The sequence below is a fragment of the Numenius arquata genome, chromosome 6, assembly GCF_964106895.1.
Source record: "Numenius arquata chromosome 6, bNumArq3.hap1.1, whole genome shotgun sequence".
Classification (NCBI taxonomy): domain Eukaryota; kingdom Metazoa; phylum Chordata; class Aves; order Charadriiformes; family Scolopacidae; genus Numenius; species Numenius arquata.
Genome location: NC_133581.1, coordinates 60,903,015 through 60,927,296, shown reverse-complemented (window position 1 = coordinate 60,927,296; position 24,282 = coordinate 60,903,015). Strand labels below are relative to the sequence as shown.

The following is a 24,282-nucleotide window of genomic DNA, read 5'->3' as shown; positions in this document are numbered from 1 at the left end:
ACATATATATATATATACACATGCATCTATATTGAGAGAGAAAAGAGTTTTTGGTTGCAGGAACTTCAGAAACTTACTTACGAAAATGAAATAATTCAGTGCTCTAATTTCTCTCATATTTGTAGACCAAAAATCCAAAATTAAAAATTGCTGTAGCTTCTGGAAAGACCAGGTAAAGAATTACCTTCCCTGGACTGTTAAAGCTTTTCTAAATATGTATATCCATCAACTTGCTCTCCTATTAGCCTGTCTTGCAACTTCTTTGGGAATGTTATGTAGAGATAAAATGTGGACTGTTGGGCACAGCTTCCAGGGCAGTGGCTATTTTTGCGAAGTTAAATCCAGATTTTGTTAAAGTACTAATTCTTTCCCACTAAAGCAAGTGAAAATGCTTAGCAACAGGTGATGAAGATATCTTTTAATAATCACTGTTTCACTGAGACCATCTGGTGAAATATTTGAGCTATCCAGATAGCTTGAAATCTATATTTTACAATATTTTGCAGTATTTGTTTCTGTCCAATCTTACTTTAACATTAGGTAGGCTCTGGATTTTGCTGTATACTGAAATTACATCAATTAATGGCATTTTGGGTGCTTCTAAATAAGATTTTTTTTTTTATTATTATTTGGAAAGCTTTCCCCAATCTATTCAACAACAATTTCAAAGGAAAAGCTTGCTTGCATTACTAGTATTAAAAATGGATATGCGAAAAGAAAAAAAAAAAAACCACAAAAACCCACTTCTTAAACTTTAAAGTCATTATCACAGCTGATGTTAAAACCACCAAAGAAGTATGTGGCGTGTTCCAATTTAAGGTTTATAACTTTGGATTATAGAAAGGATACATCTTGGAGAGTCATCCAGCTTTGAATTCAAAGGCTAAAGGCCTGAAAAATCTACATTTGGTGAGTTTTCCAGTAGCTGATTACTTTTGTTACTGATGCTGTGAGACGAAGAGGACTTGAGTTAATTATTTTCAGGTTGTATTTAGTTTTCATCTCTGGTTGTTATCAAATTGATTGTAGGACTGGGAAGTCCCATAGGAAGAACAGCCACACCAAAATATGTATACATTTTATTGTGGAATCCAGAGTGTAATGTTAAATGTTCTCTGTAATCGGATAACTAAAGGATTTCACAGCTTTTACAAATAATTTTGAGTCTGATTTGATTGTTGCAATCTGGGAAACATTGCATGGAAGGGAGGTGACTGTAGTGAGGGAATTGAGACCCAGTGAGATAAATGTGGTGATCTCACTGCACGCAGCTGTGTTGGCTTTTTCTGTCCCTTTGCTGAACAAACAGCCTTACTGGGCTTCCTACGAGGAGCCCAGCCTTTTACTCCATGGAAGGCGAAGGGTGCAAGTAGGTAGGAACTTGGAGCAAGAAAGAGGGGTTTCTTCATTAGTGTATTCTCTCTCCACTAAGAAACATTTTAGCAAATGCTGTATAGTAACCATGTTTGCCTACTCTGGTAATCTTGCCTACTCAGTGAAAAGCTCCACAGAGATACAAAAAAAATATTCAATTTTTTTTGCACATGTACAAATTTCTTTCTGTTACTGTTTTGGGGGCTAATTATTACGTTTGAGTTTACAAGCCCCCAAAAGTTTGCTCTTCTCGCTACATTGTCGTTCTTACTTCAGCTCCAGAAGATAGATGGGTAGGAAATACTTTTAAATGTTTCTGGTGATACTAATTCAGCATCATAAAACACAGCTGTCATATTTAGAGTAAACAGTATGCAAATATCCTTTGCCTGAAAACTGAAAAACTCTATGGTAAATACTGAAAATGAACAGAAAAATAAACTAAAAATAAATCCCCTTTTTTAACATTTCAAATCTAGTGTCTCATTAGTCTTCTCTCTGGTACTGTGAAAGGTGCTAGAACAAAAGATAGACTGTGTCAACTTAAAATACTATTTCTTATCTAAACACAAAAAATAAAATATTCATTTCCACTGTCTCCTCAGGATTTCTAGATGCCAAATCATAAAGGATTTCTTGCAGCCACAGAAAAGGAAGCCTTCAAATTACTTAAATGAACATGTTTGATAAGTCTTTAACTCTCCCTGTGCTTCTTTGTTATAAGCACTTGATGTTTCCAGCCTCTTCCGCTGGCCTCGGCACTCCTGGCACTGCTGGGCTACAGACTCCTGGCGTGCTGGGGTCGCGGGCAGAACACAGAATCACAGAATCTTCTTGATTGGAAGGGACCTTTGAGATCATCGAGTCCAACCACAAAAAAAAAAAAAAACCAAAACCAAAAAAACCCACAAACAAACAAAAAACCCAAAAAACCCCAAACCCTGCAGCCACTGATCCCTTTGGTTTGCCGTTACCTGGCAAAATGAAGGTGCCTGGGCACCTGAGCAATGCCTTTCCTTGGGGAAAATGCCCGGTCCGTGAATGGGAAATGAAGGCGATGGGCTGCCACGCTGGAAACAGCGCCTCTGTCCCCGAGTCGTTGGTTTTAAACTCATCTTGCTGTAACCAAGACAGACAATTAACACAAACCTCTCCTGAAGTGTGATGTTTCAGGCTTCCCCATGTCGGCTGAAGCAAAGACCGTTCCCGTGCATCCACGCGGGTGCGAGGTAAGGATGCGAAGGATCTTTCGGCACAACACGTTTATTTTCTCTTACTGCTCTTAGTGTGGTGTCAGTATCCACCCAGGGCCGGAGGAGCGTGCATGGGCAAACGCTCCTGCCGGGCTGCGCTCCGTGATACGGTACAAAGGAGTATGTGAAGCACGGACCGAGTGACTCGTGGCGGCGGCTCCAGATGGGTAAACGGTCCTGGAAGTGCTTCTGTGCGCTCCTGAATCGAGTCTCTGTTGGGATACCACTGAGGGTTAAATCACACTTCCTCACTTCATTTATTACAATGAAATATATTTAATTCTGTTAACTGATTAATTCAGTTAGATCTGCAGTAAAGCTTGCGTGAGAATCATTGTTGGTTTATATTGGAATATAATAGCATAATTAAGAGTTTCCCAAGATGTAATGAATTATTTATATAGTCTTTCTAATGAAATCTTAACATTAAAAATCCTCATTATCTGTCAATTTGAAAGGACAAAAAGTCAGGTGATGTGTATATTCAAAGTAAATTAGAATCAGGATTGTTCTAGCCTTTAGTTACTCGGGACATGTGTTTATAGTTCCGATCTCACGTGCTCCAGCCCTGTAGAGACTCATCAAAAATACATTTTCAACGTAGGTCAGAATACCAGCAGTGGAATGTTGTATTCTTACAGTTAGTATGCAGCATTGTGTCATGTTATAGAAAATGGAAGGACATAATCTTTGGTCTTCAAACCCAAACTATTTGAAATAGGCAAACCAGACTATCTGGAGTGTGTTTGATTTTTTTTTTTTTATCATTATTATTTTTTTCTTCTTACTTTTGGGGTTAAAAAAGTTCAGGTATGTTCTAACTTCTCTTTCCGTTGTATGAATAGCAGTTTTCAACCAGAATTTTAACGTGTAATTATTCAAATGGAGCAATTTCATTTCTGATTTTCTGATATAATAGACTATTTCAGCGGAAGGGACCTACAATGACCATCTAGTCCAAGTGCCCGACCGCTTCAGGCCTGCTGAAAAGTGTTCTCGGTGGTTTTAATTGTGTGAAGACTCAGGGAAACGTAAGAACCTGGAACAGGTATGTTAACCTGCTAGTCCTCCCATTCTAGATCTTACAAGTAAAAGTGTTTTGGAAACAAAACAAAACAAAAAAGTAAAAATTTCTTTAAACTACTCCAAATAGAGTAATGGTATTAAACAGAGCTGTCTGATGCTGTGGTAATGGTGTAATAACTTTGATGGAATAAATAGTTTAAGGGAATCGACTGTTCTAAATCATGTTCTCCACTCCTTCCCCACCCGCTATTTTAAAAGGATGTTGAATGCAGGAACTTCAATTTACTTAATATCAGAAAAAGTAATCAGGGCTACAGCCAGCTTAAGCCTATTAATCAATCTACAGGAAAGAGGGAAAAGTGCTAAAAAAGCGATACGTTATATGGAAGCCTTTTTCCTTTAATGACTTTTTTAAATGAAGAAACATCCCTTTCCTCAACCGTTAAACCATCTAATGGCTCTCAGTAAATACGCTTGGGGCTGAAAAGGACAGCAAAGATGGAAAACATAACTTACATTTCTGGTGCCGAGTCTTAATTGCAACCCGATTGATGGAATTTCATGCCGTGCTTTAACGATGCAAGCTACGGCAGCGACTGCCACAGTCGGACTGTTCGCGACAGCGTTTGGAGCTGCCTTTGTAACTACAGGCCCGTAGGACTGGAGGGAAAAGTTATTCTGTGATGGCTGATCCCCATGCCGCTGTTTAGAAAAAAAAAAGAAAAAAATAACAAGGAAAAAAAGAGAAAAGGAGAAGTGTAGTTCAGGGCTTTGCCAAAACTGGGAAAAGATTGATGGCCTTGGAGTCTTTTTCTAGTTGGGATCTCTCCTGGGCCAGTACATCAAAGGTTAATGATGTTATTTTAGATCCTGGATTTATTAAAGATGGGGGAGATAGCGGGAAACCATTGGAAAACTAATCTGTAGTTCTTTTGGCTCATAAAATAATTATGAGAAGAAACAAAGACACCAGTTGTACCTGAGCAGACCTATCCTGTGCCCTTGTTGTAGTTAACCATTACATATGTAAACGAGCTTGGCTACCAGCCCAAATCCGCCTTAGCCCATGGGCAGCCTGCGCAACTAAACATATTTTTTTATGACTAGTTTTGTTTGGGAAATCAACATTTTATGCTGCTGGATAAAGCTACGCATGATCTACAAATACTGCTTGGAAATGTTTGAGTTGTGTGTTGTTTTCTCTCACCCACCTCCTGTTGGCTGACACTCGTGTCAACGTTCTGTGCCAGAGGATCTCCCCACTTGTACCACAGGGGGTTTGGTTTTTCCATTCGCGTGGTGGTGTCCTTCTCAACGCATGTCCCCAGGTTAGTATGTACCAATAGCGAACCTTCACACCTCTCTGAAAGCTCCTTCAAGACATGGGGTGAACCAGATATGCTAACCGACGTTACTCTTGGCAGTTTAGTGTAATTGCGTGGTTATCTTCCACTTTTCATTTGCGATTTTCCCAGTGTTTAGTTCAAAATAGAATCGTAGAATGGTTTGGGTTGGAAGGGACTTTAAAGATGATCTGGTTCCAACCCCCATAGTTGGGGGTCATTTAGTTCCAACTGCCATAGTTCACCTGGAGAAGAGTTCAACTTGTATAATTTTTTTTTTTTTTTTTTTTTTTTACAGTCAGTCCCCACTACTAATTAAGGCTGTTATGATAATGTTTAATGCAAATGTTCAGGTTATTAACATTTCTTGGCTTGCAAGGTTCAATTTTCTAGGAAGCTCTTTGGTGATTTGATGCTCCCTCAGCTCTCAGGAGTCGTTCCCTTAATCTGCTAATTGGTGTAAATGCGCGCGTCTGCGCTCACGTTTGTAGGTGTGATGGGCGTGTTCAATTTCCATAACTTGCCTTTCAGCAGCAAGCTTAGAAATTAAAGCCTCCGTGAAGACATTTGCATATGCAAATTCATAGAGTCATAGAATGGTTTAGGTCAAGAAGGGACCTTAAAGATCATCTAGTTCCAACCCCCCTGCCCTGGGCAGAGACACCTCCCTCTAGACCAGGTGGGGCTGTAATCTGAAGTCTTTAAAGATAAAGGTGGAAATAAGATTAATATTTTAGATTTATATTATTAGTTCTGAAATACCACTACAGTTTAACGGCTTAAGAAGACGTCATTGCTGGTAACTTTATCAGTCCCGACTAACGCTTAACGCGGGGATATTTGCTGATCTGTGACATTCATGGTGGTCTAAAGCAAGGACTGAGCCACCTGTGGATTTGCGGTAGCAGCAGGTACGCGAAAGGATCGGCTGCAAGTACTGTCACGTTTCACTGAATTTCACTGAATTTTTTTAGAGTTGGGAGGGACCATATAGATCATCTAGTCCAACTCCCCTGCCGAAGCAGGATTGCTTAGAGGACACTACCCAGGGCTGCATCCAGGCGGGTCTTGAAAATCTCCAAAGGGGACTCCACAACCTCCCTGGGCAGCCTGTTCCAGGGCTCTGTCACCCTCACCGTGAAGAAATTCTTTCTCATATTCGAGTGGAACCTCTTATGTTTAAGAATGCCCCTTGAATGACTTTTTTTTGTTTGTTTGTTTTGTATTTTTTATTTACGCGTTTATATTTATTTTCGCGTTTCTGTCAGAGGATGGAAGAGGCGGGAACGTGCGTTGGCTTTGAACCGTATTTAAAAAAACACGAAGGTATTTAAATGGGCTAATTGCGTGAGCTGAGGAGACACCGCGCACCCGGCGGCCGCCGCGGGGACCGGCCCGACCCCGGGCGGGGGCGCCTCCGGCCAATGCGGGGCCGCGGCCGCCGCGCAGCGCCCAATGGCGGCGGCCGCGGGGAGGGGCGGGGGGCGGGACGGGGTCCGCGCCGCCGCTGCCACCGCTTCCCCTCAGCGCGCTGTCCGCCAGCGCGGGCGGCGGCAGCGCGGCCCCGCGGAGCGACCGGAGCTCCGGCGGCAGGTAGGTCCGCCGGGAGACGGAGCGGGGCAGCGGCCGCGGAGTCCGCGGGGCGGGGCGGGGAGGGGAGGGGAGGGGAGGGGAGGACAGGGCTGCGCGTCCCGGCCGGTGCCCGCCGGGGAATAAGGGTGCGCGCCCCCCTGCTCTCCCTTCCCCACAGCCCAGGAAGGGGGAGCGCGGCTCCGGGGAGCGGGCTGCGCTGGGGGAGGCGGGGGACGTCCAGAAACCTAAGGAGCGGAGAAAACCTAAGCCCGAAGATGGGTGGCCCCGCCGGGGCTGCCGCCGTCCCCCGGGTGCGTTCGCAGGAGGGGGGCGGCCCCTGTGGAGCCGGAGTTCCCCCCTCCGCGCCCCGTTCCCTGTCCCTGGCCGTCGGGGCCGCCTTCCAGCCGGTGTCCCCCCCCCCCTCCCCGGGTCCCCCCGCAGGCTCCGGCGTGGCTGTTGCGGCGGGGGCTGTTTATGGCAGGCAGCCTAGCGACCCGCCAGCCATCTTCTCCTCCCGGCTGAAATCGCGCACCCCCGGGTTCCCTGTCAGTGCCGGCAGCTTATTGCCCCGCGTCTGCGGAAGGGTTAATGAGTCATTAACGGCAGCGTGTGGAAGCTGCTCGTATCCACCTACCCCTCAGCTGCTCCCTGCCATTACTCAGGGTTTGGATTTTTCCTTTCCCGAGTCTGCCGAATTTGTGCTGCTTTTCAAACGTTTGGGTTTTTTTGTTTTGTTTTTGGTTTTTTTTTTTTTTTTCCTGTGGTTAAGATACTGCAAGGCAAAGAGAAATCGCCACTCGTCTTTCTGTCATCTCGTTGGAATACACTATGTAAATTACAGGTTTAAAAAGCTCAAATTACAGATTTCCGAGCGAAGTGGATTTTTATGTTGATATACAACCAGACAGCCCCTTCCCTGCGCGTTTCCCTAGGTCATGTGTTAAAAACGCTTTCTCTACTGCACCTCCACTTCTCTGCGTTCATTTTTGCTAATTTTTGGTTGACTAATTGCCTGTAATCAGGCTAAACTTTTCCGATTTTTTTTTTTCCCATGGTTAAATCCTTTTTGAGACTTGAGTTTTTCAGAGAGAAGCAAGTTTAAAAACGCTCGACTGCGTGACTCCATCAGGTGATTCTTTGCAGCTCACCTCTTCTCATACTTAGTTGCACCTTTCGCTGGGAATTATCCTTAGAATAAGTTGACTGTATTGGTTTGAGGGCATTTTTAGTATTGTCAAGGTAAAAATTTGGCAAACATTGGCATTACTGTACTTGTGAATCCGCCATGAGTCATTCTTGTCTCCTGTGAAATGTGCATTTTGTAAACTTACTAGTTTGGGCAAGGAAATTTCAAACTACAGGTTGATTGCAAAATGCTTGTGTTCCCTAATTGTGGTACGTGACTGATTTCTTTGTTTTTCTTTTCTCCGTCGAGATGAGTTGGGATACCTTGTGTTGCACAGACGAGTGAGCTCTGGACTTTGCCTTAATAGTTTCTAGATAAACAGGTTTATGTTAGTAAACGAAGTTTGTGTTATCATTAAAAAGCTTGAAGAGCAGTTTCCTCCATCTCCAGGGAGTCGTATTACGTGGCATTATGCAATGCATATGATTTTCCTCAATACTTAGTTTCCAAGTGGCTAGGTTCTCTCTTCTCCAAGAATTTTCAGATTTGATTGATTATAATGTAAAGCAGTATTTGCTATTAATTACATATAACCTGTTATATTGTGCTTTTGTCAGGTAAATCTTTGACTTTTTCTGTTTAAAAGCGTAACATGATAAAGGCTTTTCACTATATTCCTATGGAGATCTGAAGTCCAAAGCAAGTGGCAATAACTCCCAAACAAGTCTCACATACCATTTTCCTTAGATATAGGAATAAAGCAACTTTAGTGATTGCCGCTCTTTTATAGTTCTACGTTTTAAATTGTTTTTAAAATATGAATGCCATCAAGAACGTGACCATTAAAATTTTCAATAAGAGGTCAGTTGTTTTTTTTTTTCTCTCATGGATTGCACTGTATCTCAGTTCTGCACTCTCTTATGATTCATTTCCTTAATTACCATTAAGGACTTAACAGCATACCTTGGTCTTTAACTGCAGGTCTCTGCTTTCGGTGAGTTCCTTGTATCCCTCGTTACATCAGTGGGGTAATTAATAATCTGCTGTGTGGTTGGTTTGGGTAACAAGGGTTAAGGGGTAACAAGGGGAAGGGATGCGAGGTAAAAAAGCAACAGCTACATCTCAGTTGTGGCCAGCTCCCCATCTCCAGTCGTGTTTGTGCTCCCTCGCCAGCTCCCTTGTTAAGAACTGGCAGCTGGTACCAGTTCCCTGGTTGAAAACCCAGACTGTGTGGGGGTTAAAACCATATTGTGAGTGGGCTAAACATGTCATGTTTATAGAGTCCTTAATTTTCAGAGATCTCGAGTCTGTCATCAGCAAACGGCGATGAGAAATGTGTGTTACAAATCTCTCAAGATGTTCTGCTCTGGAAGGCTTCTGTTGCCCCTGTTGTAGAAGTGGTGACTTTTCCAGTCGGCGCGGCAGTTGCCAAGGTGGCATCAGCTGCAGGGTGATGGTTTGCGGAGTCTCCTGCTCTGATGCTTTCCTCCTCGTGGTACCCTTTCTTTGTGCAGCTTTTAACCCAAGTATTGCACCGTGGCTTTGTGCAAAGCACCCGTCGTGATCTTTGCCAATAAACTAACAGAATACGTGAATTTTGAATCGTTGAAAAGCCGTATTCTTAAAGGCAGACTGAAAGTAAAGGTTTTAGGCTCGGAAGCTTTGCGGCAACGTTAGCTTTCTCTTTGAAAGTTGGAAAGCTAAATAAAAATCGTCAGGAAATAACTATCAGGGAGGATCTACAGTAACACAGCGTATCAGTGAAAGGGGAAATCGAGTACTGGTACCACGTTATTTTTGGCTGTGATTCAGTTGCCTTAGTTTAGGTGTGAAAGAGACCGTGGAAGCCTAAGTTAGTTGCTGTAGTCTTTCTGGAAGGGGATTCACCTCCTTTGAAAATAGATCGCAGGAAGGATCCTCTGGAGGTGTTGTGTTCCTTCTATTGACTATAAACAGAGCATCAGATGACTATCTCAGATGTCTAACTGGGTGTCTGGAGTTCAATGAGCTGTGATTCATCTTGCTTTTATTAAGGTAACCGAACTAAACGTCCCTCGGCACAATTCCTTCGGCGTGTGCTCCGGAGCTGAGATTCAGAGCGGAGCTCCTGGTCCACGGCAGCAGACCTGCTTGGTGAGCTGGAGAGAAAGGAGGTCTTTTTGCTGAGCTGTGCTGTTTCTTTCAAGTTTTAGTTGGCATTTATAGACATGAATATTTATAGAAACTAATTCTCTCTGTGGGCTCTTGGGTTTGCCAGCTGTGAAATGAAATGAAAGAATTATCTCTGGTTTACTTCTGAAAATGGGGGTGGCCATACGATACAGTAATTTTGTTCTCTTGCTATCTGAATCAGGGGCCTCTTGTGAACAGAAGGTACCATTTTGCAGAACTGCATGGTGGTTTTGTGGTTGTGGGGATGATGGAAACGTATGGAAAAGGCACTACTAAGCATTTTTGAAAAGAAAAAGTATTACTAGCTGCATAACTGACACTTTAGCTGGTCAAGCTCCACAGCACAAGGCCAGTTTATTTTCTAATGAAGTAGTTTCAATGGAACAGCTGTAGGGAAGAATCTGGCCTATGAAGTTTAATGATTAGTTGCTGTTTAATTGCTTGCTGCTCCTGCGGACAGAAACTTGCCACCAGGAATGCTCCTTTCTCTCTCATCCTTGCTATGCTGTTTCCAGTTCACCCGAGTTCAAATATTTACCGGGCTAAAAATTATATCCAATATATAAAAATTACATATGGTGGAAACATCAGGTGTGTGTTCTTAAATATCGTTCCAAATTATAAGGTACGTGAATTCAGCATGAGGAATAAGATCTCAGCTGATAGGTGTGTGGATTTTTTTGGGGGGTATTCACTGCCAGAATCTCAAATGTCACTGAAGGGGAGGAATATTCTCCTCTCACTGAGGAGAATAGATTGGGCAGATCTTGGGCTTTCCTCTTCTAAATAACTCATCTCTGACCTCTGCAACTTAATTATCCAAGTCTCTCTGAATGGAGGCAGCTGTATTAGGTTAGCACACTGCATGTGTGCTCGGCGTTTGGCACCAGCATTCACTGTTTTCCAGAAAAGACGGCAAATTCTCCCTGTGTTCAATCCAGGCTATTGATACGTAAGTGCTTGGAGCTAAGAGTGATTGAGGGTGGCCACAGAACCTTTGGGAGCTGCAACCCCAAACAGCTGCAATAAGTTATTCAGTGACACTGAAACAAGCAGTAACTTTCAGGCGAACAATCCCTTCTTTTCAGGAAGTTTGTCTTGAAAAAAAAAAAATAAATTCTTCTAATTGTGCTAATTTTCAGTAGTTTGCAACTTGCTTTTGTTCAAGTCTGTGTGAATTATGCTGGTGTCAAATCTATAGCTCTGCCACAGTGAATCACTGCCGGTCCTGGTGACAGAAACAGAGTCCCGGTCCCTTTGTGGGTCTGTGCCTTTATGAGAGAGGGAGGTAAATATCTCAAATATCTTAAAATCTACTTGTCTACGTCCCATTTCCAAAACTTGTCCACTGGGTAGGGCAGTCTTTGCCAAAGGCGAGCTGGACTTGGCTTCCCCGGAGCTGGCAGGAGAGCTGGAGTGCTGCATTAACATTGCCGGGAACTGGTATTTCCACATATCATAATGCTGCGCCGCTGGGACGTATGGTGGGCTGAGGAGCAGAACAACCGTGGTCACTGATGGTTGCGTGAGGTGGGGTGACCCAACCGCATCACTTCCATCTCCAGGGTGGGCTCAGCAAGCAGCCCTGCTGCCCAACACGCAGCGCTGCCGGCAGTGGTGCCCGAGAGGGTGTTGTGCATTGCAGAAGGGAGGGTAGTCAGATTCCAAACCTTTTAACAAAAAAAGGCCTTGCCGGCGTTGTCAGCGTGCCCAGCATCCATCTCCACGTCTGCAGCGCTTTGTATTGATTTCTCAATGAAGTGAGTGAAGTCTCCATAAAGTTTTTTCGGCTTTGTTTTCCTCACTAGACTCAAGAGTCTTCAAGGCAACAGTAGCCTTGTCTTAAACTTCTGGGGGTTTGGGTGGGAAGGGAGTGTTGGGGTTTTTTTGGTGGGTTTTGGTTTTGTTGGGTTGGTTTTTTTTTCCGCTATCGCTCTACTAAAGCACACGGACAACACAAAACAGATCATGCATAAAGCAGACCCGATGCCTTCCTTTAAAGAAAATTACTTTGGGTTACACGATGTCTGACAGCACCCAGACGTGTAACGTTAATGAAATTCTTCTCTAAAAATTTGGGAGGCAAGATATTGCATTGCCCAAGTCCAGCTGAGTATGTTCATGCTTCACTTGTCTTGGCATGTGACTTTCATCTCACTCTTTCAGTTTCCGTGTGCATAACTGGAAAGTTCAGGTAGGGAGAGCATACTTCTAGATACATAGGATGGCTGCTCACCTAATGCAGTTAAACTTTACACGATTTAATGAGAAAACAAATGTCTGCTGTTTGAAACTGAAGGTTGTCTGACTAGGAAAGAATTGTGAAATGTCTCACTGTAAGTTTTGGGTTTGTTTTTTTGGTTTGTTTTTTTTTAGAGCATTGATTTGGTATAGCCATCTAAATTATTCTGTATCCTCAAAACATGGAATTTTGAAAGATCAAATCACATTGCTGTTTCTGTTTGAAAATGGGACGTTTTTTCATGCACCTGTAAGTAGCAGTCTGTTTAGTTTTAGATTCTGTGACCTACGGGCAAGTGCATGTACCTACAGCGCTTGCATACCGCTGGCTCAAGCCAGGTGTACGAGGAGCTGCCGTCACAGAAGCTTCCCCAGCAAACAGCTTGGTCTACAGGGAACCTTCTCCCCAGCTCCATCACCGTTCCCCATGTGTAGTGCTCCTTCCCATTCCAGTTTTCACAGTTTACTCTGACAGTAATGCCCCAACCATTGTGTGATTAGCCATTGTGCATGTCTTTTTTTTTTATTCTTTATCACTCTGTATCTGCTGGTTGATGGCCTCGCAAATGCCTTGGTGCGATGACTCTTTGTCTGAGCCATTCCAAGCACCGTGAAACCAGGGACTGCGCCACACAGTGGGACCTGAGTCATATGAATTTCAATGTATAATACTGCATATTATGCTTCCTAACTGAATACTTCCTAGCTGGGCATTTGTGTCAGATTAGCATCTGGTGGAAGCCATACAATAATGTTGGTATTAACTGTTTGATGCTATTGAGCGTGAGGTGCAACTGGTCCTTCTTTCTGCTGTTGATACTGAGACTCACAGTGGCTCCTCTTGTACCTTCCTCAGCAAAATACTGCGTAAAATAAAATATGAGTGATTTGCCATAGCCATGTGCCATAGAGGTCTGCCTCTCGCTGTGTCCCCCTGCAGCTCTTACATGATCTCATGTAGATAGATGGCACCGTATCTTGGATTCCTCTTCTGGAACGCACAAGGCTGCCTTCTGTCTCACAGGCATCAGATGATGCCAAAGCGTTGGTAGTTAGAAAGCAGAGTATTCTGAACTTCATTTTCAGCAAAGGGCTCTACCCCTTTGCACCAGAGTAAAGCCACTTCTTGTTTTCTGTTCCCTGTGAACTTCCAGAGATGAGTGAGCGACATTCAGGAACGAATATTACCTTTCCTGTCATCTTACTAAACCTACTCTCTAGGTATGGGCCTGCTGACAGAGATACTACAAAACAGATTAGGGTGTTTTTTCTCCCCTGAAAAACATTTTATTTTTACTAAGACCACTTATTAATGTGTGATAGTAAGAACAAAACAAAACCAATAAACCCAAAACCAAACAACAAAAAGTGAAGGATTTTCTCATACCCTCGGTTCTACATCATGCTGGTATACCATGCATTCCTATTTCATGTTTTGACAATTAACCAAATACAATTAGACACAATTGTAGTAGAGTTGCAAACATACTATTTTGTACTGTGTATGAATTTGACTTGTCAAGATCTTTGTTTCTACTTTGTAGTAGTTTTTTTGGTAATAGTATATAAAATACTGGGTCCCTTTAATCTTTGCTCAAGTGTGGTTTTTTTTCTAGAGTCGGTTTTGGATCTTTTGAAACAGGAGTAGTCACGCTAAACAAGCAGCACCATTAAGTCTCATGGGCCTATATTTAGAATGTCTAAAATAGAGTGTGACAACAAACGTGGTATTTGTGGGTTGCCCTGAAGGGCTGCAGTGTCCCGACATCACACGAAGTTGCATAATCTCAGTTGACTCTCCAGACACTGGAAACGAGGAAAGACTAGTTGGATCACCCAAGGAATTTTCTGCCAGGGCAGGCTCCTTCCCTGGGATGCCTCTTCCAGAGGATTGGTTTTTGTTGGGCTTTAAATAATGAAGCAGGACTTCCTTAAACTGGGAGACAGCCTCACATTTTAAGGTTGCCTTTAGATATAACCATCAAACAGGATCTCCCTTAAAATGAAAATTGCTTTTTAAACTCTTTTCTTGGAAGGGTGCTGCTGATACAGCTTGGAAGTTACAGAAGATGTTACATAGAAGTACAACAATGTAGACGTTATTTTTATACATATAATTTTTAGATATATGGAAATTACAGAGAAGCCTTGAACAGATGATGGCTTTCTCACTCGGTGCTCCTAATCTCCCTTGCCAGCCAACATTCAGTGCAGGAAAACTTCTTTGCTTTCTTTCAGGGCTGCATCACTTCCTCAATGGTCCTTGTTTTCCTGATGCTTTCGCGGTTGGATTCTGTGTTTTCCCCTCGTTCTGAATCTGTTCTCCTGTTCTGTGCGTACTCGCAGCTCAGCTAGATGAATGCCCGTCGTCTCTGCGGGCACAGCCTCCGGTGAAGCATCTGTCTCTACAGAACCCAATTTCTCCCTTGTCTTGAATGTGGCTAGTGTTTGAGGGCTTGACTTCTTTCTTTCTTGGTGGTTTTTTTTTTTTTCCTTCTCCCAGCTTTCTTAGTCCAAAATGAGTTCTAACTGATACTGATTGATGGCAACTAATTATACTCAGCGTTTTCAGTGGAGATTTTTTGCCTAACTTCTAGCGTGAATTGAGTTGTAATTCAGAAGATAAAGCCCTGATTTCACTTGTGCAATTGGAACCAGCCCTGAGACACAGGAAGAATTATTCTGGCTCTCCTTTTACGAATGGAGGCAGGGTCGGGTTTTGAGTTGTACAGTGGATACTGGAAAAGCAGTAATTAGCTGCAAGGCATGTAAGCAGTGCTGGAATGTTAGTACCTGGCAGAACAGGATGGCATTTCCTACAAGCCCGGATGTGTGTTTACTAGAAGATTGTTTATCGTCCAGCACAATATTCCAGTAAATTTATGATCACTTACTCATTCCCTGTTTCTTTTGTCATTAGTCCCGGTTCGGAAGAAGGATAGGTACAGACAGGGCTCTGTGATCTGTGTTCGCCTCTTGATGGCCATCTGCAGTGATGTCAGGCTGCAATGACATACTTGGTTCAAGGGTGATTAATTGCAGAACGTTATGCTTTTTACATCAGTAAGATAACTTAAAAAACACACCTTGATAATCATCGCAACAGCAAGTAAAGTAGAATAGCTTTTGGAGGGTTTGGTAAGTGGAATACATCTGGCTAGCTTGTCTGTGCACAATTTAGACAAGAACATATGAGAACATCCGTATCTGGTGTGCAAACCAGGGTGTTTGGTGGGAGCTTTCTCCTGAAAAACATGTTCCTTATATGATTCACTTTTTCAGGTTTGAAAGAAGAAACGGGTTGTTAAACCCAGTTCCCTCCCCGTACTACGGGTTGGAACGTCACTTACTGTAGCATTACATTGTGCAATAGTTGTGACTGTTGCAGATGTCAGAAGGGAAAGTCTGTGGCACACGTAATGGCCAGGTGTGGAAGTCTGGGATCGAGGTGCTGCTTTGGAGTTCTGCCTTGTTGGAGGCCTTGAGAAGACAAGGAAGAGTGGCAAAGACCATGCATCTGCCATGCATTGCCTACTGTTATTGCCAAGAGAATTTTGTTGAACACAGCAAAAACTGGTCTGTAAAGTGATCCTGAATTAATCCCTTCCCTTTGACTTCCCTTAGGAAATCAACCCTCAAATAAGTGTTTTGCTTATTTTTTCTCTTACTAGTACAGTACTGACTGGGAAAAAAAAATCCCAGATTTTAGAGATGCAGATGTTCTCCTAACCAAACTGATATGTTGCCTCTTTTCTGTGATCTTTTCCCAGTCTAGTTTTAAGGCGCCGTTGCTCTTTGTGGTAAGAGAAGCATTTGACTGATCTTTGCCTCAGATTCTAGTTTGAGTTGAAAGGCTGGCAGTTTGGGAAATTATCCTTCAAGTTTTAATGCAATTACATGACTGGAGGCTTCAGTTGCACTTTGAATGCATCATGGACCCACAGCGAGCTATATTTAAAATCCTGAAAAGCAGAGCTTCTGCTTTCCCGATGTGACTGGGGATGTGAATTATCACTGCCAAACATTTTGTCTGGTACCCTCTCTTGGTTTTTGCCTGTTATATATCTAATTGTAAATAAAAATTAAAAAATTAGATTCCCATTCTTTTTCTGTATTGCTGCTCTTCTACAATGCCTTTCTACGTTTCTCAAGTTCCTGGGAATGCACTGAATAGAGGAAGAGGTTGTACAATTTTCCTCCAATATCAGGTTTTGAACGCCTCTAGGCAGTATCTTGTCTGACTGGCTCTTGTTATGAGGCATCCAGAGCCTGTGAAGTATTTCTAAGGCATGGCCTTCTGAACTGCCTAAGTATCCTGCTATTGCCTGCAGGAGAGCATCTTCGGTGTTTTCTCTCTCTCTGGACAACAAAGGAGCTTCTGTGGCAGATATATTGTGGTGTAGAGAAACAGCTGCTGTTGACCTTTCAGATATTAGCCTTGACGCAAATATTCCTGAGGGAGATGCTTATGACTTTCTTACCAGTGCATCCCCAGAGCTTCTCTTATGGTTAGAAAATGTGAGCTTCCAGCAAAGCCCGGGTGTTTATTTGTAGGACATGGTGTTACGTGTGGTAGTTGGGTTCTTGTGGTCTAGAGGAAATAAAGGCATTCCAGGTCACCTCAGCTTTGAGACTGCTGCTGCCACTGACTTGTACTGTGGATTTAGAGGGATTGCTTCATATCCATTGGAATAATTGGATATGGCCACTAATTAGTGCGGCTGCACAGGGCCCTCTGCTCAGGGAGATCCCTATCGCTTTTCTGCCATCCAACGTGCCAGATGGCTCTAGTCATCTTCAGTACCACACTCTGCCTCACTCCATCTCTGTCTGAAATTGCCAAGGGAGAGTGATAACGACCAACCTTGTAATGGCGAAGAGCGGGTTTGACCGGGCTCTGAGGACAGAGCACTGCCAAGGCTCTTGTGACCCTCCTCTTAAGTGCATTCTGTAATGGGCAAAGCCAGCCTTGCTTCCAGAAGCTGCAGGGGTTTCACAAGGGATGTCCATTTGACTCCCGTTGAACCCTAATTCTTCCTGACGCATCGAGAACTCTTACACGAGTGAGTGTTTCACACAGCAGGTAGTGACTGAGCTTCTCAAGCTACGTTTGAAGTCATGGAGCTCACGTAACAGCACATATGGATCAGAGTAAGTAAAACTGGTGTAAGTAAGTTCTAAAACCTCCTGTTACCAGAGATTTTCTCGGGGCAATTTATAAGCTGGGGGAGCTGAATACATGGAGAAAATGGGATTGTCAATATTAAGAAGGCAATAATCAAATAACTAAATATGACTTTATTCCTGTCATCATCTACGTCATTCATAAGGTAATCTTAGCGCAGGCATTTAGGCAGAGGCTGGGGCAACGATTTTTTCAGTATTAATAAAATCCACATCCAGTTCCTTTATTTCATTTGGTTTCTCAAGTTTTGGGGATTTTTTTTTTTTTTTTTTTCCTGTCATTTATCACTGTGTTTTGTTTTTGCGGCGGCACCCTGAAGTACTTGGGACTTTTTTTTAGTGCTTGAGAACAGATTTCCAATCTGGAGTTTGTTTATTATTCAGGTCATGATGTGCTGACGGCGGGCAGGGCTTGTTACAGGCGGAGTTGAGAGGAAGAGCCGTGAGCTCTCTCTCGCTTGGAAGTGTGCCCAAGGCAGCAATCACTCCTCAGTCCATGCTACTAGAATTGTTTCGTCTGTACAGGTTTGCCAAACACGTGGTCAAGATAAAATTACATATTTTTCCTTGAGACTTTCCTGGTGTTAGTGAAACTTGATTGTTACAACGAAAGCCGTGGTCATTCCTTTTTTTTTTTTTTTTTTTTTACTGTCCCTTTGGCTTAGTTTCTTTTTCTGCTGCGAGAAACTTAACAGCTTGTCTAGTTGTTTTCCCTTCCGTGGTCTCCTACAATAAACAAATGCAAAGTACAGTAACCAATTAATGTTTAGATCCCTGGGATTGTAAGGGAATGTATATGGCAAGAAAAACAGTATCGCTGTTTGGATTATGGGATAATTTTTTTTCAGTGGTGCAAAACAAAACCTGAATTTAATCCTCTCAATTTTTATTCTTTTTTTTTTTTTTTTTTTCTCTCTCCTTCTGTTCTTCCATGTAACTGTAATCTCTGGGTAAGAACTGGGTAGTGGTGGTAAAGCCGACTGCAGCGTGCATCCTATGGATGTAACTTAAAGCAATTGGAGAAGTGACCCTTAGTGCTTAAAATGGTTAACTGCCCTGTTTCTTCTGCGCGGAGTTGAAATGCGCTGAGAAGCAGTGTTGGAGTTTGCTGTCCGAACGCGTGAGTAATTAAATGCTTCGAATGGTATGTTTACAAAAGCACCATTCCGTTGCGGATACTTCTGAGATGTCTCAATAGCGCTGTGAACCGTTACTGCTGCTGGTGTTTGTACTCAACGTAGGGCGTAGAAATCCCACTAAAGTTAGGGCTCGTTGTACAAGGTGCTGGGTGTGGGACTTCTGGCACAAGATAATTATGTCAGTTGCTCAAAATCTGTGTTTTTGGCTTAGTAAAATAAAGGAAGAAGGAGGATGATATTTCTTTTCGTCTGTTGCTAGATTGGAGTTGTACGAAAGGGCAGGTACGCAAGCGTGTCGCGAAAAGAAATGGCTATAAACTGTGATTCTACATGGATTGGAAATGAGAGAAGGTTTCTAGTTACCAAAGCAGTTTTGTCATTTTAGAATGAACCTTCATCACTTTTAGAAAGGGGTTCTGTAATGTGATTGATCAAAACGTTAGGAGGACTAAACAGGCAAGGAGTTTTGTTCCAGCTGTATCATCTCTACCCTTTGGAGAACTGGAAATAAGAGTCACCCACTTGTCACTCAGATTTACATGTCCCACTGCGAAACTGTAATGGGAAAAAGGGACACCTGAAGCAGAAATTTCAGCTTCTTAAAGTTTTGTTACCTCATGGTCAAAACACTGCACTGGAACTGATGGTGAGGATCATTGGGGTCGGCATGTATAATACCTGCTTTACTTTGTATTTACTGTGTAATAGCAACGAACTTTTGATTCGCAATTTTTTTACCAAAAAATCTGATAAGTGACTTCGCTTTTTTTTTAACCGATTCAGCACCAAAAAACTTAACGCACATAATAGCACAAATCTAGAAGTAACAAATCCCGTTGATGTAGAGAGATGTAATGCTGGCCTGGCCTTGAGAATATCTTATTCTAAGAAATGTGTTTCCATCTCCTTTTGCTTGGGCTGTACGGCATAAACTTTTGCTTTAACTGCAGGTTGCTTGGACTACAGAGGATCCACTTCTTCCCTTAGTCCTTGTAGGCTCCAGGATCAGGATTTGTCCTATTCAGGTTGATCCACGGTGTCAAATGGTTCCTCCGGAGACGTGGACCTCTGTGGTGGTTCTGCAGATTGCAGCATCGTGGTGTTAAATGAACGCGCAACGGCATCGGTATTGTGCTTCCTGAGGCTCCTCGGTTCGCAGTGGGGTTGGCTTAAGTTTTCTTCCAAGTAGGATTTTGGAAAGTGAAGAGAGGTGAAAAATAATTCAGGGATGAAGTTGTATCTTTCCCACACAGTCTGCACAGGAGTAAGCTGTACGCGATCCATAATTCTGTGCAGGCAGTTAGGTCAGGGGGTGGGATTGATGCTTTATTGTGAAAGCTGAGAGAATGCAAAATTCTGTCTTTTTAATACTTTTATTCATCCTAACATATGCATCCTCGGAGTGCCTCTATCCTGAGAATCTTTGACATTACGATCTCCTCAGGCCGACTTCCCTCTCTTTCAAGCTGCTTGTCTGAAAGTGGTGATAACCCTGATAAGTCAACGCTGTCTCCTTTATTTACCGAACTGGGAAGTTCCATAGGAAATTCTAGCCACGGGGAAGCTGTACGGCTGGAGCTCGTGCTTCTTGCTGCACTGCACGGTACTCTGGTACTTTTCTGGGCTCAGAGCACTCGCTGTCCATTTTAAGATGTTTAAGTTTTACTGTCTGGTACTGAGTGAATTTAGAAAAGTATGCTTGTCACGGAGCAGTAGGGTAAAAGAGCACATCCATCCTAAAATAATGGTATAATTCTCTCACATATCTGCACACCTGAAACAGTCCATTTTATTGCCGCCTTTCACAGCTTTTTCCCCTTGACATTTTAAAAAAAAAAAAAAAAAAAGGAGCTCTACTAGAGTCTCTGTGCATTAAGGGCAAGATAAACTGTTTTCTTTTTTCATTTCCTGCCGTTTCATGCTTCCGTCAGGACTTTTCCAGAACAAATGAGAGGTCAGTGTCCAGTTGTTTGGGAAAAGAAGACTTGGTTACAGATTTTTAAACAAGCCCAAAACAAACAGCTTAATTGCACACACGAGGAAAGCAAAATACCAAGGTCTTCCTCTCCTTCCCTCATACGGCGTCCAAGTGACCCTAAACATCTGAGTATTCTTTTTCTCTCGGCTTGCTTCTATGTTTAGCTTCGTAATTTCTATTAATAGCACCCAAAATGGATGCGGAGCGAGGCAGAGGTCCTGCCATGGGAGTGGAGGGAAGGGGCTGGGGCTGAAGTGCAGCTGCTGCTCCAGCACCGGGGCCCTGGTGGTGTGACGAGGGAGAGGTGCCCAGCGTGACTGGCAGCGGGTGGCCATGGACACTGGGGATCAACCTTCTGGCAAACTGCGCTTAACCATCAGGATTGTCTGCGGGAATCCTAGTTCTTGCGTTTGCAGGAAACTGTACATTTTTGTGTTCAGTCTTGAAAAGGTTCATCTTCAATGAACACGGACCCATGAATTCTTTCTGTCGGGTGTCAGGCTGGTTCGTGACTTCCAAATTTTTGCAGTTTTCAGCACTTTAGTGCAGCTCTTATTTGCTGACCTGCCTTCAGCAGACTGATAACTGTAGCCCTGCAGAGAATAATCATGCTTAAAGAGTGAATGCATTTATATCTCTGTCTGCTCATTGGACCTGAATGTTGTTAACGTGGGGTAAAGAGAAATCTAGTAAAGTATCTGTTTTTGTACACCAATATGAAGTTTCACCCCAAAAAACCCTTTAGCAGGTGAGAGACAGCACCCCAAGAGATGCTACTTAAAGCTTTTTAAAATAGCCAAGTCTGAGTTTTAGTGTTTTCAAGTACTTGAATACCATGGCAACAAGACCTTCAGTGCTTGAGATAATTAGGGACAGGCTTCCCTAGGAGGAGGCGGTAGTTCTCTGAGAGTTTTAAAGTGGTCTGCAATCTGAGGCGGTCATGGGTGCTCTTCGAAGAGAATTTCTCTCCCCAGACCTGACCTTCCCAGTTAGTACCAGCACCCAGAGCCCTTTGCAGTGCCCCATTCACTCTATCGGGATCCCAGATCTGTGTGGGGTATGTTCCGTTGGAGTGCATCCTAATTAAAGTTGCCGTGTCTGTGAAAACGTTTGCTGGGTTACAGCAAAATCCTGCTTAACTCCAGATGAGATTTAAGACGTCGGTTTTTAAAATCAAAACGTGAGTTCCAGTCAAGTAGCAGAGCTGAAAGGCTGAGAGGGCAGCTCTTCATACCCAGACTATTAGGAGAGTCATGGGCAACCCATCCTGATCCCAGAACCAGCTACGTAAATGTTATTGATAATGAGATATGCAGTTTATTGCTTGTCCTTGAGAGGGAACAGACGTGGTAAGCAGCAAGATGAGCAAGAATATGCTGACATCTTGGAATTGGGATTAAGTTACATCATAATCAAAATTTGCTAAACCCGGGAGAATCCCCTTATCACCTCTCTTGCTGGGGTTATGAGAGGCATGGCTCCCTGAGTAAGGAATAAAACATTGGTTTTGGTGACTGACTGTTTTAACATGAGGATGTTTGGAGACTCTCCGGTGCTTTAATCAAGGAGTTGCTAAAGCGTAGCCCTCCTCTAGACACAGGTGACATTCCTGTCTCTAAGGTGGCAGCACTTTAACGGTATTGTGCCTGTGGTGCATAAACTGGTTTAAAATTCTGTATTATTAAAATGGTGGCACTCATTTCTCCCATTTAATTTTCTAAAAGACATAATTTACTCCTTTCTTATCTTAACAGGACTTGAAAAGAAAAGAGAGTGCAAAGGAGGTGTTTCCCTCTATTGGCTCATCTCCACCGTACCTCTCTCCCATTCTGCTTCCTCCTTATGCTCCCCGAGTGAAGATGAGCAGCCTCCTGCGAATATGACATCTCTGACTAGTGTCATTGCCTCCCACCAGTCCGAGTGGGTGTCCTTCACTGATGAACTGCTCCTCCCCGTTAACCCGCGAGGTAAGCTATCTCTGATTTTCCTTTGACCCTTGTGAACTTTCTTTGTCTGAATTAGACCAACTACTGTCATATATCTAGTATCACAGACCTTGCCTTCTAAGTGGAAGCAGCATGTGTAGAGATTGAATTATCTTCTGTTACCTCAATGTAATAAGAGAATTTGGGCCAAAAATGCAAAGTAGTCTCCTAATGCGAGATTTCCTTAATGTAGGTCTATTACAGGGTTTGGATCTGTCCTTTGAGATTCAAGGCAGTATCCAACTGACCACAGAGGAAGTCTCACCTATTATAATCAAGTGCAAAACTGTGCCCAGTGTTAGTCTAAAAACTGCACCAGGTGAAGGAAGATTTTTCTACCTACGTTTAGTGGCAAATCTTAGATATTTCAAGAAAAAACAATGAAGTAATGGTGAGTCCTGCCAATCTTTTTATTTTGTCTCTATTTCAGGTAGAACCGAGGAGCCTCTGGAGAAATGTTTTTCTTCCTCAGACACCTCCTCAGAAGAGCACCACAACACGGATGGAGAATTTCAAGACCTCTCCCACACAGAGCTGGAAGATGCAGCTGACCGACCCAAGGTGGATTCTGCTGTGCTTGGGAACCATGTGTGTCCCAGCGCTGATCTGCCGTCATCCATCAGTGCTTGGGTTCAGTTTGAAGATGCACCGTGGACCAGTGCTGCGTCGACCCACCCACAAGCAGGTGAGGCAAATGCATGACAAGGTCCATTCCAGCAACATAACAGAATACAGTGAGAGCCTACAGGATTTTTTGCTTGCTCTTTGATTTCTCAAAGTTTGAACTTTGACTAGTTTGTACTGTGTTTTGACACAATTGATGTTATCAGAGTTTCAAAAATGGCTCATAATTTTGTTCTGGCTTGAACTAGCAGTATTTTCTTTTTGTAAAGAAAATGAAAGGCTTCTGTGATTCATTCCACCCGTGTCTTGACCCTGGAGGCTGCCAAAATGCATTCATGGGGAAAGAGCATAGTGGTGTTCTCAAGTAGTGACGTTTCTTACATACAGGTATGAACAGCCACCTATAAAGTTGTGTTTGCCTCTAATCTGGAACTGAAAGAACGGTGATCACTGTCCCCTGTGGTCATAGGCTTTATCTGTTCATGGTCCCCATGTGGTTTCTGCCAGAAGCTTAGTGAGACCAGCAACTAGTGTGCCAGTGCCCATCAGTACTTTCTGCTGTCCTTTGATGCTATGATTTAGCAGCTGGAGAATTACAAGACAACCAAAGCTGACCCTATTTCCAGGACTGCATGCACTTTTCTTCAAATGGTAAAGTTCTTTCTGACACATGCAAAGCTTCTGTCTTTCCTCCTGATATGGCTATATGAGCTTCTGGCTTTTCTGTACAAACAGACTTCTGTCCCTCCCCGCTGGAGGCTGTGGAGTAATTGCCCAAGAAAACACCTTTTCATGTTTAAATTGAGTTTCTCTCTTAATAGTTCCACTTCGTTACTGCTAGTTATTAAAGCAGTTTAAAGAGATATAACTTTACTCTGTTCACTGAGTCCATCAAATACTCCCTGTAACATGAATAACCTTGTCGGAAAACTTGGATTTGCAACTTTGGGTTGAGTTTTGGGTAAAACCCAACAGTTTTCTGTCAGCTCTTTTTGTGGGTGCTACAGACTAGTCTGTTTGAGACAGTGGTTAGACTTTTGTGCAGGAGAATTGGGTGAATCTTCTGGCAAAAAGAAGTTTCTCTTAAGCTCTGCTTAAGACCTTCTTATCTTTATATTTTTTTGTTGGTTATTCTTCTTAGTTGTAAATACTTACTCATCCTAGTGATGAGGAGAGAAGGAAGAGCACCTGTAATTGTGCATCTATAAAACTGAGGTGCTCTACCTGTCTATATATATATCCTTATATATATGTATCCTTACTCA

The 24,282-nt window shown here is 43.1% G+C and overlaps 1 protein-coding gene across 1 annotated transcript in view; it reads left to right on the top strand.

The window, feature by feature from the left end:
- The first annotated feature begins 6,520 nt into the window (after positions 1-6,520).
- The window catches only part of STON2 (stonin 2), an 87,454-nt gene continuing 69,692 nt past the window's right edge, over positions 6,521-24,282 (top strand). The window contains exons 1-3 of the mRNA XM_074149990.1: positions 6,521-6,589; positions 22,163-22,375; positions 22,824-23,078. Coding sequence (XP_074006091.1) covers positions 22,288-22,375; positions 22,824-23,078 — 343 coding nt within the window. The 5' untranslated portion in view covers positions 6,521-6,589; positions 22,163-22,287. The remainder of the gene's footprint in view (positions 6,590-22,162; positions 22,376-22,823; positions 23,079-24,282) is intronic.